Raw genomic sequence first — 20,392 nt, 5'->3', positions numbered from 1 at the left:
CCTGTGTAGGGTGCCGTCTTTCGGATGGGACGTTAAACGGGTGTCCTGACTCTCTGAGGTCATTAAAGATCCCATGGCACTTATCGTAAGAGTAGGGGTGTTAACCCCGGTGTCCTGGCTAAATTCCCAATCTGGCCCTCAAACCATCATGGTCACCTAATAATCCCCAGTTTACAATTGGCTCATTCATCCCCCTCCTCTCCCCTGTAACTATTCCCCAGGTCGTTGCTGCAAATGAGAACGTGTTCTCAGTCAACTTACCTGGTAAAATAAGTAAAATAAAATAAAAAAGTTCATTGTATTAGTATCCAACTAATGTTAGGTAACTAGCTAACATACCTGTACATGCTGCTGTAATGCTATGCGGTTCGTAAGGATAGTGTAGCTAACAAATTGTCAGCCAACATAATGTGTAACATAACTTATTTGAAAAGTCGTGCCTTTATTACATTGCTCAACATTTTATTAACATTTGTCATTAGTTAGTTCAATGAATTTGTATTCGCTCTCATCAGACTTCGGCTGCATATTTTCCGCAATCTTCTTCAAATCTGAAAACGTTGTGAAGCCACGCCCACTTTCGGAAGAATTGCATTATGGTCCCTAAAAGTCTGAAATAGTGTCCTCTGCATGTATTCTTTGTATTTTGGCGAATTTAGTACATCCGGCAACTTTTGGCATACTAACTATATCCATACTATGACCAATAAGCATACTATATACTCAAAGCACGTCACAAATAGTATGGTTAGTGCGGTGAGCATGAGAATTCGAACACAGTTTAGGTAAAAGGAATAATAGAAACATCTTGGTTGGTTGTTGTTTTGTAATATGTACATAATGTAAAAGGTAGGCTACAGATACCGGTAGCCCTTATGGAAACTTGAAAATGTAACGTTTTCAACCCCTAGGAGTCAATTGTCAAATGTTCTCTGTATTCGCATAAATCAACAGCCTTGGGGTGCTTCAAGACATATTACAGGTTGAAAGGGGGCGTATACCTGAGGAGCTTGTGAGCAGGTGGGGACAATTTAGTAACTTTATTGGAGATTTCCAAGAGAGGGCTGAGATTGTTTTTTATTCAAACGGTCACTTCATTTGTACAATTCCAGAGTGAAAGAACAGGATCACATATTTGCGGTGGGCGGATAGAAAGTGACCAAATAGCCTACTAACTTTATGCAAACCAACTTCAAGAGCTGTAGGTAGGCTGCTACAGGCCACAGCCCCACTTTGGGGGGAACATTACACCAGCATCACAGAGACAACATTCTGGGACGGATCGAGCTCCACAGTAGATAGTCTGCATGGACTAGAGAGGGTATGGCTGCGCGAGCGAGACTATTTAATCTAGCCACAATTGTATTTCTGTTTTCGAACTACTACTCCGCCTCACAGGCACCAGGCACCAAGAAAGGAAACTCTGAAAAATGCAACAATAAGGTAAAAAAATAGAAATGATCCGAGATTTCTGAAAAAGCTGCTGATTAACGTCGTGTCATGAGTGCGCGTCAAGTTTCAAGTCTCGTAGTTTGCTGAGTTCTTCTCATGTTCAGTTTTGACATTTTGTTTAAACCTAGATGTGGAAATTATAGCTATTTATCCCTAAACATTTTGGGTGGAAGTTTTTTTTAAACAAATGAAGTGAACACTTCAAGAAGTAAAAGCTTTGGTTGAAAGATATGTATATTCTACTTTACCTTTTTTTTCGTCTTGTTTACAGTGATCTTTTGTATTAGACTATCCCAATAAACCCATGAAGGATTTACATACAACCATGTTACCAGTGGTGTGAAAAGTACCCAATTGTCTTACTTGAGTAAAAGTAAAGAACTTGTTTTTAATTTATGGATAGGCAGGGTCACACAACGCGCAGACAGAGGCGGTAGGGATAACCAAGGATGTTCTCTTGATAAATGTGTGAATTGGACCATTTTCTTGTCCTGCTAAGCATTCAAAATGTAACGAGTAATTTGGGTGTCAGGGAAAAAGAATGGAGTAAAAAGGACATTATTTTCTTTAGGAAATGTAGTGAAGTAAAGTACAGGTAGTACTTTAAAGTGTTTTCATAGAAGTTTTCACCCACAAAAACATGGAAAGTGGAAAAAACGAATCTAGCTAGTAGTGGACAGTTTGTAGGCCAACTACAGTTGGAAATGGCTATTAGTTGTAAAAGGTGAAACTGTTGCAGGTGAGAAGTGGTGTGTCTGATCCATTGTCTCCAAAAAGGTGTTGACCTTAGTACAGTCCCATTTCACTGCCAATTGTCATTATAATGTTGTGACAGTAGACATGGCACAAGGGGTGTCACGGACCTATTATTTTAGAGGGCGCATGAAGTATAATGATTAGAGAATAATCATTATGCCTAATTCTGTGTAAAAATAATAATGAAAAAAGTGCCAAACATTCAAAGTTCTTAATCTTCTGGATTGACTGACCTTCATGTCTTAAACCAATGATGCACTGTCGTTTTCTCTTTGCTTATTTGAGCTGTTCTTGCAATAATATGGACTTGGTATTTTACCAAATAGGGCTATCTTCTGTATACCACCCTTACCTTGTCACAATACAACTGATTGGCTCAAACGCATTTAGAAGGAAAGAAATTCCACAAATTAAATTGAACAAAAATGTATCATGTTTAAAAATGCTTGTTAGAACGGTCTCACCGACAGCACAAACCGTCATTCTGTAATGTCGGCCAAACTATGAAACATATTTGTTTGCAAGTGATCGACAGTTGAAGAATGTAACTTTTTCATAATGGATATATCTGGGAATTGCATCCCGGGTTTCAGTGGAAGTCTGGAGGAAAAATGCAATCAACACATTTCTATAACAGGATATGTGTCCCAAATGGCACCCTATTCCCTATAGAGTACACAACTTGACACAGAGAAAGTAGTGCACTATAAAAGGAATAAGGTTCCATTTGATATGCAACCCCAGGTGAAATCACCCCTGTGGTTTCCTATTGTGCTTACAACCACAAAGTCCCGCCATAGTACCTGGGACAACGAGATAGTTGTTTGAAGAGGGTCCCTGTCTTACCTCTATGGGCCGGTTCAAATGTTTAAATGCATAGCAGAGAACTCAACACATACTGTAACGTTTCTCTGAACTAAATTAAATAGGGGAAATGCATTATTTCTATTTTGGAGAGTACACGGTCCACACAATGTGTATTTTGTTGGCATAAAATAAATGTTCTGATTGTAATTTGGAAGCCTGCTGCCCAATTGTTTCAATGGTCTGCTGTACTTCCTATTATGTGGACAGCCATGCGATCAGAGGCAACAATAACATTGATAGCAGCAATACCACTAATCACAATACGACTCTGTTTTAGGTTCCTTGTTGTGTATAGACTCTAAGACAAAACCACAAAACAAGATGTCAATTTGTGTCTGATGTATGAGAAGACTGAATTCCTGGAGTGTAACCCTACACTAGTGTGATTTGCACCCATTGTCAATGTCCCTATGATTCCTAGTCATGCCTTGATTTACAGTGTCAAAGGGATGGAAAGAAAAAGAAAGGACCATGTTTTCCAATGTCTCCAGACGTACACAAACAGTGGCCTGGCCAAGTCTTTTATTGTGGTGGCCTTGGAATCTCTTACCAGCCCTGGCTTGACTGCACATGTGGGACACATGTTTCCTTCACTTTGTCTTTGTTAATCACAAACTCAAAAGAAATAACCCCCTCTTGTTCTCTCTTTTCTTTATGTCTGTAACATCTGGCTGCAGATGAATGATGTCGGGGAGGGAGGTGCGTTTGCTTCATAGCGTTGATGGTGTGTGGAGGGAGAGTGTGTTTTCATGCTGAAATTTGTTCTGTGTTTATTTTTTAAATTCAACCTTTGTTTAACCAGGTAGGCCAGTTGAGAACAAGTTCTCATTTACAACTGCGACCTGGCCAAGATAAAGTAAACCAGTGCGACACAAACAACAGAGTTACACATGGAAACTGTGTGTGCGCCATGCTCGCACCTGTGTGTGTGTATTGTGTTAACAAGGTTTAGAGTTATTCCTTTCCACCTCCTTGAGAGAGCATTGAAAACCACCCAACCAACTCGTATCCTTGGAGGCAGTTTTGTGTCTGTTCTGTGGGAAAGTTCCTGGTTGGCTAGCTCTGAATCGGGACAGAGCCATCGCCCCGGAGCTTTTCTCAATGAGGAGGCCTGGGCCTTTCAGATGCATGGCTGCCTGCCTTTGACTGGCAGGGAGGGAATCCTGCTGCTAGGGAAGAATGGCTGCTTGGCCCTGGTAAATGGGAGGTATGTTAAAAGTCCAGTGTGTCTGTCCACCCTACCAGGGTGCACTGCATTGTTGATGGTCTGGTCAGAAGCTAGCTTTATGAATGAACCCGTGCAAGAAATGAATAAATAATGAAATGGTCAGAATTAGAAATAAGGATAAGCTTTTGTGTGGAATTGTTTATCGAATTAGATTTTGTACAAACGTGCGCAGCCGTGCGCGCACAACCACACACTTTCAACGACTGGTTGTGTCCGAATACCCATATTAGCGTATTAAATAGGACGTGAAAAAATGTTTTATAGTATGTGAAATTTGGAAAATAGTACTCCATGCGTCATCTAATGCGCGATTGCATTGAGTCCCGCCATTCGTTCATTGGTACAGCGTCTAAATGTATCTGATTATCAGCTGTAGTCAAACACGCAAGTCGGGAAAGACCAGTGACTTCCACTAGATCAAACGCCGAATTAGTATGCAGTTTAAGTATGTAGTACGCTAGTATGGGTATTCAGATACAGCGACTGTATGAGTCTGACAGACTGAAGTCATTACCACCAATTATCCAATCTTTCCTCTTTACCTCATCAGTGATCTGCTACCCGGGGCACTTCCTACTTCCTGCCAAAGGCTCAGAGCCCAGAATGAGATTATACAGTGGTCTCTTCAAAAGCTCCAGAGTCAGACATCTCTATGAAGTTGCGATACAAGGTACTCCCCTGTGTTTCAATATGACCCGACTGACCAGTAATTTAATTATGACTACTGTGACACAAAGGCTCAGACCCCCAAAGTGAGATTCCACAGTAGTCCCTTCAAATGCTAAAGAAACACAAGGTACACTCCGGTGTTCATTGTTACTCCTCAGTAGTTATTTTATGACTACCACCATACAACGTGGGCAGCCATAGAGGTGAGGGTGCTCAATAGAGTAGTTTGTTACCTTGTGTTGCCGTAGGAAGTGTTACTGCACTTTGTTGTGTTGGTTTGGTGGCTCAATATCCACAATTTTAGTTATTGTTTTTCTTTCATTGAGTTGAACAAGTAAATATAATTTATGCATTTATTCAAGTGGGGAAGAGACAAACGTGTGTATGCACATTAGTTTCTATGTTGCCCTGTCTTAGTAATTTTCACGCCCCCCCCCCCCCCCCCCCCCCCCCCCCTCAGACACAGCTTAATGTGTTCAATGTGTTTTTTACGAAAGGATAGATTTCGATTGAGAGAAACTTAGATTTTTTGGCAGGTAGATATGCAGGATGCTACCCTCTGTCAAAGACGCTTGGACCTTCTTTTTTGATATTTTCAGTGGTATTGTTAACACGCCCCTATAAAGAAAAGGAGAATTAAAAACAGGTTCAGCCCCTGGTTTGACCGTGATCTTGCAGTTACTCTACCTCAAGAATTGCATTTGGCGAATGGCTCGGCACACACATACTCAGGCTGACTAGTTCGTGTTCAGGCAAATGAGAAATAAGGGCACTCAGGCTATCCAGAAGGCCAAAGTTACTTTATGGAGCAGTTCTCTCTCTGGGTCTAACCCCAAGAAGTTCTGGAAAACGGTTAAAGACCTGGAGAATAAACCCTCCTTCTCACAGCTGCCCATGTCCCTTAATATTGATGTGGTTGTCATTGACAAGAAGCACATGGCTGAGCTCTTTAATCACCACTTCATTAAGCCAGGATTCCTATTTAGCCATGCCTCCTTGCCCGTCCAACATTTCCTCATCTCCCACCCCTTCTAATGCGACTATCCCCGATGCTTCTCCCTCTTTTCCCACTGCCCCGCTACAAAGTCTCTCCTTGCAGGCAGTCAGACTGAGTCTGAGGTGCTAAAGGAGCTACTTATACCCAAAAAAACATCTGGGTCAGATGGTTTAGACCCTTCCTTCTTTAAGGTTGCTTCCCCTATCATCGCCAAGCCTATCTCCAACCTCTTTAACCTGTCTTTCATTCCTGGGGGGAAGGCAGCCACAGGTCATCCTTTATTTAAAGGGGGAGATCAAGCTGATCCTAACTGTTATAGGCCTATTTCTATTTTGCCTTGTTTATCAAAAGTGTTGGAAAAAAGTGTCAATAATGAACTGACTGGCTTTCTAAATGTCTATAGTATTCTCTCTGATACGCAATCTGGTTTCCACTCAGGTTATGGATGTGTCACTGCAACCTTAAATTGTCACCATTGCCCTTGATTCTAAGCAATATTGTGTTGCTATTTTCATTGACTTGGCCAAAGCTTTTGATACGGTAGACCATTCCATTCCTGTGGGCCGGCTAAGGTGTATTGGTGTCTCTGAGGGGTCTTTGGCCAGGTTTGCTAACTACCTCTCTCAAAGAGTGCAGAAAATCTGCTCTGTCAGCCACTGCCTGTCACCAAGGGAGTACCCCAAGGCTCAATCCTAGGCCCCACACTCTTCTTAATTTACATCAACAACATAGATCAGGCAGTAGGAAGCTCTCTCATCCATTTATATGCAGATAGTCTTATACTCAGCTGGCCCCTCCCTGGATTTTGTGATAAATGCTCTACAACAAAGCTTTCTTAGTGTCCAACAAGCTTTCTCTACCTTTAACCTTGTTCTGAACACTTCCAAAACAAAGGTCATGTGGTTTGGTAAGAAGAATGCCCCTCTTCTCACAGGTGTTATTACTACCTCTGAGGGTTTAGAGCTTGAGGCAGTCACCTCATACAAGTACTTGGGTATATGGCTAGACGGTGCACTGTCTTTCTCAGCACATATCAAAGCCGCAGGCTAAAGTTAAATGTAGACTTTGTTTCCTTGATTGTAATTGCTCCTCTTTCACCCCAGCTGCCAAACTAACCCTGATTCAGAGGACCACCCTACCCATGATAGATTACGGAGACATAATTTATAGCTTGGCAGGTAAGGATGCTCTCGAGCGGCTAGACGTTCTTTACCATTCGGCCATCAGATTTGCCACCATTGCTTCTTATAGGACACATCACTGCACTCTATTATACTCTGTAAACTGGTCATCTCAGTATACCCGTCGCAAGACCCAATGGTTGATGCTTATTTATAAAACCCTCTTAGGCCTCACTCCCTCCTATCTGATATCTACTGCAGCCCTCATCCTCCACAAACAAAACCTGTTCTGCCAGTCACATTCTGTTAATGGTCCCCAAAGCACACACATCCCTGGGTCGCTCTTTTCAGTTTGCTGCAGCTATGACTGGAACGAGCTGCAACAAACACAACGGGCCAGTTTTATCTCAATCTCTTCATTCAAAGACTCAATCATGGACACTCTTACTGACAGTTGTGGCTGCTTTGTGTGATGTATTGTTGTCTCTACCTTTTTGACCTTTGTGCTGTTGACTGTGCCCAATAACGTTTGTACCATGTTTTGTGCTGCTACCATGCCGTGCTGTCATGTGTTGCTGCCTTGCTATGTTGTCTTAGGTATCTCTTTATGCAGTGTTGTGTGTTTTTGCCCTATATTTATGTTGTTGTTATTTTAATCCCAGGCCTCCGTCCCCGCAGGAGGCCTTTTGGTAGGCCGTCACTGTGAATAAGAATTTGTTCTTAATTAACTGACTTGCCTAGTTAAATAAATATGGAGTCAAAGGAGAGGAGCGAGCTGCTTTCTCGTCATTATCCAGAATCCATCGTTCTTATAGCATAAACCACAACACTCCAAATCCCACTGTCCCTCACCACGCAGACATTTACTTGCTGTGTGTTTGTGTTGTAACGGTGTGTTTGGTAATGTCATTTTGCAGATTAGCTCGCTCTCAGCTAAACCTGGCTGGCCAGGACTAGAACAGACAGGAAGCCCTTCAGCTCTTTAGTCCCTGGATCACTGGATCAGGCTTTGGATCATCAATCCGCAGTGTCCTGCTTTAGCAAAACACACATTGAGAACCCACGTTGTTTATTTATAAGGCTCTCTTTCAGCCCACCATAGGGCTACAGTCTTAAAAAAGCCTGAGTCCAAGACTATATTATTTTCACAATGTCTTCACATATGATAAGGAAATGTGTTTTTATTTTTAATTAAAACAATTAAATTGAATGTTTTATTGGTGTCTAAAGCTTCCCTTTATGGCATTCTCCCTTTAAAAGGTCTGTCTGAACTTGCCACAGCTTCAAACTTGTTATTTGAATGTCAAATCCTAATTGACTAACACAGCTATTGTGTCAACTTTGAGCAGCTGGGGGCAGGTCAGCCCTGCTCTGCCCATGTCTGCTGGGTGAAACAGAGGAGTCAGCCTTGCTCTGCCCTTGTTTGCTACATGGACCAGGGGATCAGCCACTCTCTGCCCCTATCCACTGTGAATACCAAGGGGTCAGCTCTGCCTCTCTGGCCCTGTCTGCATGTCCCAAATGGCACCCTATTTCCTATTTAGTGCACTACGCTCTGGCCCTGTCTGCTGGTCAGGACATGGGGTTAGCGACCATCCTCCACAGGCACGTGTGGTGTGACTGCTAAGGTCAACTGTGCAGAAGCTCCCTAAATCCATTTATCATGGAGGGGAGAGAAGATACTGTGTGTGGTTTCAAAGCTGGAAAAGCCATCAGCTTAGCAGAGAAGCCTGACAAAGTCGAGCTTTCATGGAAGGATAGGACCGTGTCTGGTAAAGGCATGAGTGTTAAAACGCATGTGTTCACTTGCACTTGGCATCCTTCCTCCTGAGGGTAGTTGGGGCATTCTTCACTGCCACGGAGATTTGTCTCTCGCGGATACCAAGGAGGCCCACATATTTGTGTGTGTGTGATCATTCCTCCTTGTCTAAGCACCTGTTTTTGCCTTTGTGTGAGAAACTTGGCCCCGCCGCAGGTTAAAAACAGGCCCTCTGTTTACAAAAATTATCCAGTGGGTTCTTGCTCAGTAATGTCATAGCATATGGTAATGTTTCAGACCGAGGGTCAGGCATGCAGGCTGGAAACAAAAGGGCTTGTGTCCCAAAATGCATCCAATTCCCTATATTTAGTGCACTACTTTTATCAGGGCCTATACGCTTCTAGTCAAAAGTAGTGCACTTTGTAGGGACACTGGCGTACCGGACAACGCCGCAGCCATTCATAAACCTTTTTAATTTCTGCATGTACTAGGAAGCTAAGTATTTGTTTCTTGGGCTTCAAGAATGTTACTGATCAAAGTGCCTCGGACCTTGAGAAATGTATAATTTAACTGATTTGAATGTAAGGGGATATCGGTACACAAATTCCTTGGTCAAGGCTACGACGACGCCAGCGCAATAAGTGGCGCTCACTCATGTTCAAAAGCGCATATCAGACCGAGAGGCTGATGCTTCTTAGGTAGACCTTTTTTAGTTTAGAAAGCAATCTCCTCGCAGAAGTGAGTTACAAGGATGGCTAAAACAGCTTGTTTGCCATAGCAACGTCAGAGAATATGGGAAGAAGGGAGTGGTGTATGCAAAACTGCTGTATTTGAAGCCTCTTTAATTGAGCCTCTCATTTTGAGTGCAACTCGAGGTAAGCAACCCGTATTCAAAATAATTCTGTGATTTTATAGTTGATCAGAAGCAAATTATAGTTTCATGCATGTTTCAATAGCGTACACAGTTCTTAATGATCGCTACCTGACCTTAGCTAGTTTAAGTTAATTTGCCAACTTAGCTTCTAACATTACCACCCGCTTTCCTCAGAACTTTGTTGCCTCTGCTTACTTCACTTCTGTGTAATAACCCACGGAACACTTATACGCATTGGAGGAAGCAAGGGAGTACATTTATAAGCTTGGTTTCTGTATTACCTAGCACAGGTAGGCGTGACGTTTCAGGTGTGACGTTCCAATACTCTAACAATGAATAACGTTGTTTCTCATATCAAAATTAATGACTGAGCACAGAATGCATCCCTATACGTCCTACAAATAGAATATCAGAGTAAAGAGCGTGATGTCATATCAGAATGAGTGCTTCAACCACTGCCATAGAGGAGCACAGTGACTGTCATGCTTGCACCTTTTACATAACTGAAAACCGCAAGTTTCTAACCCAAACTATTCAAATGTTACGCTCCATATTACCGGAGCTACCTTCCCCCTTACTGCAAATTGCCGCAGATTTTAAATTTGATAACCATGTCACCGGCCGTTTCAAACTACTCGCGGGCCGTGAGTTTTTAGTTGATCAAAAACTACCTTGTTTAGTCATGTTACCTGGCTAGCTAGCTAACATGGTACCGTGGCTATGCACAAATTTGGATGGTACAGAATAGCCTACTCAATTAGCTGCTTCGAAGTTAGGATGCATATGCCTAATCCTAAATCTGAATTAAAAAATAATCTCTCATGGTGTGAAATTCTGTTGGATGCCTAACTTTTTGGAGCTGTGTGTGTTTGCAGTTTTTTAGGGGGGGGTTCTTGCGAGAAATGTATCAACTTTTTTTTGACCCTCAAGTTTGCATCCCTGTAGGGAACAGCTCGTAAAAGTCTGTTCTCGGTTGCAACACCCACTACTGAGTTCCAAACTGCCTCTGGAAACAACTTCAGCACAAGTACTGTTTGTGGGGAGCTTCATGAAATGGGTTTTGATGGCCGAGCAGCCTCACACAAGCCTAAGGTCATAATGCGCAATGCTAAGCGTCCGCTGGAGGGGTGTAAAGCTCGCTGCCATTGGACACTGGAGCAGTGGAATTGCGTTCTCTGGAGTAATGAATCACGCTTCACCATCTGGCAGTCCAACAGACGAATCTGGGTTTGGCGGATGCCAAGAGAACGCTACCTGCCGAATGCGTAGTGTCAAGTTTGGTGGAGGAGGAATAATGGTCTGGGGCTGTTTTTCATGGTTTGGGTTAGGCCCCTTAGTTCCAGTGAAGGGAAATCTTAACGCTACAGCCTACAATTACATTCTAGACGATTCTGTGCTTCCAACTTTGTAACAACAGTTTAGGGAAGGCCCTTTCCAGTTTCAGCATGACAATGCCTCCGTGCACAAAGGGAGGTCCATACAGAAATGGTTTGTCGAGATCAGTGTGGAAGAACTTGACTGGCCTGCACAGAGTCCTGACCTCAACCACATCGAACACCTTTGGGATGAATTGGAACGCGGACTGAGAGCCAGGCCTAATCGCCCAACATCAGTGCCCAACCTCACTAATGAATGGAAGGACATCCCAGCAATGTTCTAACATCTAGTGGAAAGCCTTTGCAGAAGGCTGTTATAGCAGCAAAGGGGGGACCAACTCCATATTAATGCCCATGATTTTGGAATGAGATGTTTGACGAGCAACTAAATGACCATGCATTTTTCTTCTATTGGAATATTAATGCTAGGTTCCAACGGAGAACAGACACTGCCACATCCATTTGAGATATTACAACAAACACTTATTTTTTCCTAGAAAAAAATCCCCTTGGACATCAATATGTATTGCAAAAAAACATTAACATAGGGGCGGGGCAAACAGTGGCGCCGTTTTCCCCAAATGCGGATTCCATCTTTAAGACGACTTAACTTATTCAACCTCCTTATCCCGACTCCAGAGAGAATTCAGTCTGGATTTCATGTGATGCGTGCCTATTTATGTTCTTACCAGTCGAGGTTGCATTGGGGAGGATGGCTCATAATATTAACGGAGCAAATGGAATGGCTTCAAACACATGGAAACCATATATTTTGACGTATTTGATACCATTCCAGCCGTTTCCACGAGCCCGTCCTCCCCAATTTTAAGGTGCCACCAACCTTATGTGGTTCTTACATCGTTGTGTGGATGAAATACCAAGTGGAGAATTAATTATCATCTCTGCAAATGAATGTTGCGGTTTAAGACGTCCATTAAATTCTCATTAATGCTAGTCTGTCAGTGTGAAGAACGTATTGGGTTTTGACACTGGTCTACGGAGCGGTTTCTTGAACCAGACCCCTAGAGATGGAACTGGGCCTCTAGTGAAGTATATACCACCCCTGGAGCATACATCCATTCATGCACGTATATACACACATTTACACATACACACAGCCGTGAGAGAAGGGAAAAGGAGGGGAGTAAAGAACGAGTGATTAATTAGCGTTAATAGAGCTTGATAAAGGACACAGGCAATTGTCCCAGGAAAAAAGGTTGGGAATGTGAAATGGGAGCCATATGTTGGGGTAATGAGAACCACATGGTGGATAGGTACTGCAGGGAGAACTCTGATTAGTCCAGCCCTGCCCTGTTGGAGGATGGCCTGGGATGGGACTGGAGTTAGGGGAAGAACCACAGCGAACCATAGACCTCAAGCGTTGGGATGGGGCTGAAATAAAACCGTATAGCCAGGGGAGGGTTAGGGGAAGGACTGAAACCAGCATGGACATCTATGGTAGGGGCTGGGATAAGGCTTGAATCTGTTATTTGTTTATTTAACTAGGCAAGTCAGTTAAGAACAGTTATTTACAATGACGGCCTACCTAAAGGCCTCCTGCGGGTACGGCGGCCGGGATTAAAAATCAAATAAATATAGGACAAAACGCACATCACAACATTTGTAGAGCGGGTCAGGGGTAGAATGATTTTATTAGGAATGGCTTTCAGTAGCATAGGTTTCTACAATTTTGGATCTGTCGTCACCATTCTGATGTCAAGCCAACAGAATCACATCTGCTACAGTGAAGCTCTGATTAACTGTCTATAAGAAGGACCCTTCAGGCCAACCATTTCTCAGGCATAATCTACTATGATTATTTATACTGCCTCACGGATAAATAAACACTGTTGAACCTTCCATTATTTAATCAAACAATCCAAGTGTGAAAGTGGCTGGTGCATGTGTTCGCTGTTGTGTTGCTGTTCCTGGTGACTTGTTGGACAAACGGGCATGGTCTAGCATTTTGGGTTTGTTCGTTTTTCTCTGATCAGTCCTGTTCAGGCTCGGACTTAGTCCCTCTGTGAGCTAGCTAGCTAAGAACGTCATTATCTGAGGAGACCAATCAGGGCCTGGTTTCCCAGAAAGCGTCTTAAGGCTACGTTTGTTAGGAGCATCTTTAGATTCTGAGTTTCCCAAAACCATTGTTACTAAAGTTGATCTTGAAAACGATCGTTACTTAACGACTGCCTCAGACCAGTGGCGGGAAAAGTACCCAATTGATCCTTCGCTAAACTCCGCCATCGAACAGTGATTGTCCAATCAGAGATTAGCAACCGTAACCAGTCACATGGACCTCAGACACCTTTTTGCAAAAAATCTTTATGGCGTCTATGGGCTGCAGGCAGAAATCTTTTCTCTGCAACAAGTGAACAGAAAATTGTGAAACTGTGTGCCTGGGGCACATGTAAAAGGCTGGTTTACAGTTTGTCTATCAACATGTCTGTAGACAATTGTTCATGATGTTGCTATGGCAATCTACTGTCGTCCGACATCACTTGTCATTGTAGCAACTAAAAGCAATTTTCTAAATGTTTTGGTTCGTTCCTAGCTAGCTGGATAGCCAGTTCAAATAATGCCAAGAGTATAGCTGACATCTTCAGCTGCTTTTTAAAAAATTCATTATTACAGGAAAATACACCCACAACATTATTTACAAGGTAATGGAGAGCTTACAGAAAATGGCTCCACAATGTGTCTAAAAAAAGTAGGTCATTCTATCGGAGAATTTTTAGAACTCCTGCATCTTGTCACATTTGGTCTGGTTGCAGTGGCAGTCCGGTAACCATGACAACAGACCTTGACAGTCGCAGAGACTTAGTGGCAATATGTCACTTTTTGGGCGACCTGACCAAATTCACACACGAATAGAAATAGCACACAGACTTGCTTTCAAGTAAAATGATTACAACTCACATTTCTAAGTTTGGTTAGTGTTTTTTTTTGTTGATTTTGTACACCAACTTGAGACAGCTGAAACAACAATATTTTTGTTTATGGAAAATATACTGAACACAAATATAAAAGCAACATGCAACAATTTCATATAAGGAAATCAGTCAATTGAAATGTATAAAACAAATAAATATAAAACAACTCTGGTGTACATTCCTGCAGTCAGCATGCCAATTGCACGCTTCCTTAACTTGAGACATCTGTGGCATTGTATTGTGACACAAAAAGCACATTTTAAAGTGTCCTTTTATTGTCCCCAGCAGAAGGTGCACCTGTGTAATAATTGTGCTGTTTAATCAGCTTCTAGATATGCCAAACCTGTCAGGTGGATGGAGTATCTTGGCAAAGGAGAAGTGCTCACTAACAGGGATGTAAACACATTTCTGCACAACATTGAGAGAAATAAGCTTTTTGTGCATATGGAACACTTCTGGAATTTATTTCAGCTCATGAAACATGGGGCCAACAATTTTTTTTGCTTTTATACATCACTTTTTTTTTGCGTTTATATTTTTGTTCAGTGTAGATTGCACAGAGTTTTAAGATGGAGTAACCAAGCTCACTGCTACTGCAAAATCAAACTTATTACAACTACAAGTCTACCAACACACTGAAGCCTCTGATAATGTGATGCACATGACTCGGTTACATTTGCATCCACCAGGATCCGTTTCTGACAGAGAAATATTTAAACAGTGTAACATCAGAGTTACTGCAAAGTCAGCTTCAATGTGGCTCCCTTAAGAGAGGTGATGGGCTCACGGCAGACAAGGGGTTTCTCATTGAGAAAGGTGAGGAGGAAATTGGCCTGAGATTGAACATTCCTTCCTTTGCAAAGTCCAACCTACAAATGCCAGAACCAGATGTCAAGATGACAGAGAGCAAAGCATAGGGTACACGTGGAAAGGACAATAGCCAAAATGTAAGATTCTTATTTTTATGTAGTATATGGTAAAATCCCTAATTACAGATTTGAAACAAAAACCAGATGTGGTTAGTACGCTGTCCAACTTCCAGCCACACATTCTTAATTCTTAAGAAGTAGGCTAGTCCTTATACACCCATGCAGACAGACATCTGTATAGGTATTCTTCCTAACATACAGTTGAAGTCGGCAGTTTGCATACACCTTAGCCAAATACATTTCAACTCAGTTTTTCACAATTTCTGACATTTTAAGTCTAGTAAAAATGTCCTGTCTTAGGTCAGTTAGGATCACCACTTTATTTTAGGAATGTGAAATGCCAGAATAATAGTAGAGATTTATTTCAGCTTTTATTTCTTTTATCACGTTCCCACTGGGTCAGAAGTTTACATACACTCAATGAGTATTTGGTAGCATTGCCTTTAAATTGTTTAACTTGGGTCAAACGGTTCAGGTAGCCTTCCACAAGCTTCCCACAATAAGTTGGGTAAATTTTGGCCTCCTTGCTCGCACACACTTTCAGTGCTGCCCACATTTTCTATAGGGTTGAGGTCAGGGCTTTGATGGCCACTCCAGTACCTTGACTTTGTTGTCCTTAAACATTTTGCCACAACTTTGGAAGTATGCTTGGGGTCATTGTCCATTTGGAAAACCCATTTGTGACAAAGCTTTAACTTCCTGACTGATGTTTTGAGATGTTGCTTCAATATATCTACATTTTCCTACCTCATGTCATCTATTTTGTGAAGTGCACTAGTCCCTCCTGCAGAAAAGCACCCCCACATGATGAGCACCCTCGTGCTTTACGGTTGGGATGGTGTTCTTCGACTTGCAAGTCTCCCCCTTTTTCCTCCAAATATAATGATGGTCATTTTGGCCAAACAGTACAATCTTTGTCCCCATGTGCAGTTGCAAACCGTAGTCTGGCTTTTTTTATGACGGTTTTGGAGCAGTGGCTTCTTCCTTACTGAGCGGCCATTCAGGTTATGTCGACATATAACTCGTATTACTGTGGATATAGATACTTTTGTGCCTGTTTCCTCTTCACAAGGTCCTTTGCTGTTGTTCTGGGATTGATTTGCACTTTTCACCCCATGTTACGTTTATCTCTAGGAGATAGAACGCGTCTCCTTCCTGAGCGCGATGATGACTGCGTGGTCCCATGGTGTTTATACTTGCGTACTATTGTTTGTACAGATGAACGTGGTACCTTCAGGCGTTTGGAAATTGCTCCCAAGGATGAACCAGAATTGTGGTCTACATGGATTTCTTTTGTCTTCGTGGATTTCTTTTGATTTTCCCATGATGTCAAGCAAAGAGGCACTGAGTTTGAAGGGAGGCCTTGAAATACATCCACAGATATACCTCCAATATGCCAATTGACATTTGAGTCAGTCAGAAGCTTCAAAAGCCATGACAATTTTATGGAATTTTCCAAGCTGTTTAAAAGGCACAGTCAACTTATTGAATGTAAACTTCTGACCCACTGGAATTGTGATACAGTGAATTAATCTGTCTGTAAACAATTGTTGGAAAAATTACTTGTCATGCACAAAGTAGATGTCCTATCTGACTTGCCAAAATTTTAGTTTAAGACATTTGTGGAGTGGTTGAAAAAGGAGGTTTAATAACTCCAACCTAAGTGTATGTAAACTTCTGACTTCAACCATATATACATACATACACAGATCGCCTTCTGAAGCGCCTTGCGGTGGTGGAGTTGCCGTACCAGGCTGTGATGCAGCCCGAGCGCATGCTCTCGATGGTGCTCCTTTAAAACACTGAGGGCCCTTTTGGACAGGCTACATATCTTCTGCATCCTGAGGTTGAAGAGTCACTGTCATGCCCTTTTCACCAAGGTGTCCATGCGGTTAGACCATTTCAGCTTCTCTGACGTGTGTGCGGAGGAATTTTGAAGTTATTGACTATCTCTACGGCGGCCCTGTTGATGAGGATGGGGGCGTGTCTGGTTCCTCCTGAAGTCCACTATCAGCTCCTTTGTTTTGCTAAAGTTGAGGGACAGGTTGTTTACCTGGCACCACGCCATCTGAGTGCCTGTCTCGTCGCTGTTGGGGATCAGGCCTGCTACTATCATGTCGTCAGCAAACTTGATGATGGAGTTGGAACTGTGTGTGGCCACGCAGTCATGAGAATACAGGAGGGGAATGAGGATGCACCCTTGTGGGGCTTCCCCGTGTTGATAATCCGTGTCAGGTAATATTGCCTATCTTCACCACCTGTGGTCTAGGACCTAGTTGCATAGGAAGGAGTTCAGACACAGGGCCATGAGTTTATAGGGCACTATGGTATTGAAGGCTGAGCTGTAGTCGATGAAAAGTATACTCACATATGCATTCCTTTTGTCTGGGTGGGTAAGAGCATTGTGCAGTGTAATGGCGGTTGTGTCGTCCATAGATCTTTCAGGGCTGTAGGCGATTTGGAGAGGATTGAGTGTGTCGGGGAGCGAGGAGGTGATATGGTCTTTGACTAGCCTCTTGAAGCACTTCTTGACGACGGAAGTTAGTACTACTGCTTGGTAGTCTTCCAGTTCAGTTACTTTCCCTTTCTTGGCACAGGGATGATCGTGGACATCTTGAAGCAGGTGAGTATAGTGGCCTGAGCTAGAGAGATTTGAATAATGTCTGAACACACCAGCCAGCTGGTCTGCACATGCTCTGAGGGCACGGCTAGGGATGCAGTTTGGGCCGGCAGCCCTGCGAGGGTTAGCACGTTTTAATGACTTGCATACATCCTCAGTGTGTACCTGAACTGTAGTTTGCACGTTTTGTTATTACTTTGCAGCATTTTGTATCACATTGGCCAGCAAGCAGATTTCCTTTGACAGCTAGGTGTATTACTGTAGAGAAACCTTGCCTGTTTTGAAGACCAGCATTGCTTATGGTTACACCACTGTGGTGATGTGTTAGTACTATAGCTCGCTCGCCAGCCAGACTTGTATAGTTAGCGAGCAACTGCTACTTGCTAGCTAGGTCAACTCTTGCTGTAGCACCATCATGCACACGTCTCCTGAAACAAGGCATCCCAGCTGTTTGCATTTCACCTATACACTTCCACTCATCAGAATAATATACTGTAGCTCTTTTGTTACTCACCGTTTCACCAGCCCATCCAACATCTCCCAACAGTCGAAGTGCATTGCAGACCGCAGTAAGCCAAGGTAGCAACAGGAAATGAGGAGCCCACACGGGTCGTATTTACTTACCAAAGTCATAAACCCCACCTATTTCTACAACTTATTTTCTTAAAATCTGATTTTAAACCTAACCATAAACTTAACCACACTGCTAACCTTAAATCAAGACCAAAAAGCAATTTTTTTTGTTTTCATTCATTTGTACTATATAGCCAATTTGACTTTGTTGCTGTGGTAACTAGTGACAATGCCCACACGTGTTAGCTCTAATATGTTTGTACGTAGGTGGTTCCAAATGAACTAAAGCCAGCCCTATAACTAACACGTAAGTCACAAAACACTTACACTTCATTGACACGTATTTCCGCAAAGTTCCTACTTCAGATTTCCGACTTCAAGCCTAAATATATCATACTTTTACTAAAAGGTTGAAACGTGGTGAAACTGCCATGTCCATTTGCGGTATTACATCAACAAAGAAGGTGCTGCAAACAGCGAGCAGTTTTCTTCCCCCCCTTGGACGGCATTGTGCTCTTCTATCACGATTGCAATGTCATACTGCTCGAAGTTCCTAAACTCTGCACCAAAAACAATAATGGTGGTGGGGCTGCCTGTGGCGCTGTTTCCCACCTACTTTAGATGAGTTTAATTTACTCTTATTTCTTATTTGTGTTGTCCATTTTTTTTATTTCTGATTAACAGTCATATTAATCACACAAGCAAGGTTTGCCTGTCTCTTTTCAAAAGTGGGGTGATTTGTAGTTTTAGGATAAGGGGGTTAGTTGAACCTTACAACACACAACCAACAAATGTTACTGATTTTAATTGAGAGTAATTCTTTCTTTCCTTCCCTCCAGGCAGTAAGATTAGTTGCCCCCCTCCCCTTTTCCTGCCTACCTCTCTTCTTTCTGCCCTCTCCTACGCCCCCCTCCACCCTCTCCATTTCCCCTCCTCCCCTTTCCCTACTCCACAGTGGTGTAAAGTACTTAAGTAGTACTTTAGTATTTTACTTTTTTTTTGTATCTGTACTTAACTATTTATATTGTCCAACTGTTCCTTTTACTCCACTACATTCCTAAAGAAAATAATGTACTTTTTACTACATACATTTTCCCTGACACCCAAAAGTACTCTTTACATGATGAATGTTCAGCAGGACAGGAACATTTTCTCATTTACACACTTAACAAGAGAATATCCCTGGGCATCCCGACTTCCTCTGATCTGGCGGACTCACTAAACACAAAATCTTAATTTGTAAATTAAGTTTAAGTGCCTCTGGCTATCCATAAGAAAATGGTGCCTTCTGTTTTGCTTAATATAAGGAATTTGAAATGATTCACTGTTGATTAAGTTTATTTGAGCAATTACATTTACTTTTGATATTTAAAACAATACTTTTAGACTTACTCAAGTTGTGTTTTACTGGGTGACTTTTACTTGTCATTTTCTAATAAGGTATTTTTTACTTTTACTCTATGACAATTGTGTAGTTTTCCACCACTGCTCCTCCCCCTCCATCTCGCCCTCCCTCCTTCCAAGGGTGAAGCTGTAATTTTAAGTGTAATTAATCAGTGTTTGGGATTTCTCTTAACGAGGCGTGCATTCTATTTACCAAATGAGAGATGATAGTGTACATGTTTCTTCAAAAAAGTAAAAAAAAAAAAAAAAGTCTCTGATGTTCAAGAGAAGAAATGGATGGGGGCAGGGGATCAAAGAAATAGTTTCCTTTTTTACAGATTTCTCAGTTGGTTTGTGTGGAGTTGTCTCCATATGTTCAGCTGCTAATGGGTGATTTTGAAAGGGAACCATCTCCACCTGTAATAATGCTGGATCTGCTCAGTTCTGCTGTGTTCTCTTCAATGAATTACACGTGTTGTGAGGTTCTATTACGCCAGAAAGAAAAACAAGATGTCTTTAATCCTCTTGGATCTTCTGAACACTTTGCGCAACTGTGACCAATTTGATATGATAATATTCTATCTTTTTGCTAGTAACTACATTATAATTTTGACCAACTAAACATCTGTCCTTGTGAGTGGATTTAGCATAGAGGGCCTGTGTTTTAACGATATCCTAACAGGGTGAGAGACGCACATGTTTCCTTAACCGAACAAGCATCTTGAAGGGTTTTGCTGGGCTCGGGGCAGAAGGCGTGCGTGCGTGTGCGTGAGAAGCGGCTGTCTCAGATGATATAATTATTGTTCTTCTGGAGAGAGGAGCAGGAAGGAACACCTGGTTTTGATAGGTCTGGTTCCG

At 42.3% G+C, this 20,392-nt stretch overlaps 1 protein-coding gene across 2 annotated transcripts in view; it reads left to right on the top strand.

The window, feature by feature from the left end:
• The first annotated feature begins 1,046 nt into the window (after positions 1-1,046).
• The window catches only part of LOC129814869 (interleukin-17 receptor D-like), a 47,691-nt gene continuing 28,345 nt past the window's right edge, over positions 1,047-20,392 (top strand). For both annotated transcript variants that reach the window (XM_055867982.1, XM_055867981.1), the window contains exon 1: positions 1,047-1,443. In XM_055867982.1, the coding sequence (XP_055723957.1) occupies positions 1,324-1,443 (120 nt within the window). In that variant the 5' untranslated portion in view covers positions 1,047-1,323. The remainder of the gene's footprint in view (positions 1,444-20,392) is intronic.

The sequence above is a fragment of the Salvelinus fontinalis genome, chromosome 18 (genome assembly GCF_029448725.1).
Source record: "Salvelinus fontinalis isolate EN_2023a chromosome 18, ASM2944872v1, whole genome shotgun sequence".
NCBI classification, from domain to species: domain Eukaryota; kingdom Metazoa; phylum Chordata; class Actinopteri; order Salmoniformes; family Salmonidae; genus Salvelinus; species Salvelinus fontinalis.
The sequence above is the reverse complement of the archived record's forward strand: the minus strand, read 5'-3'. Positions and strand labels throughout refer to the sequence as shown.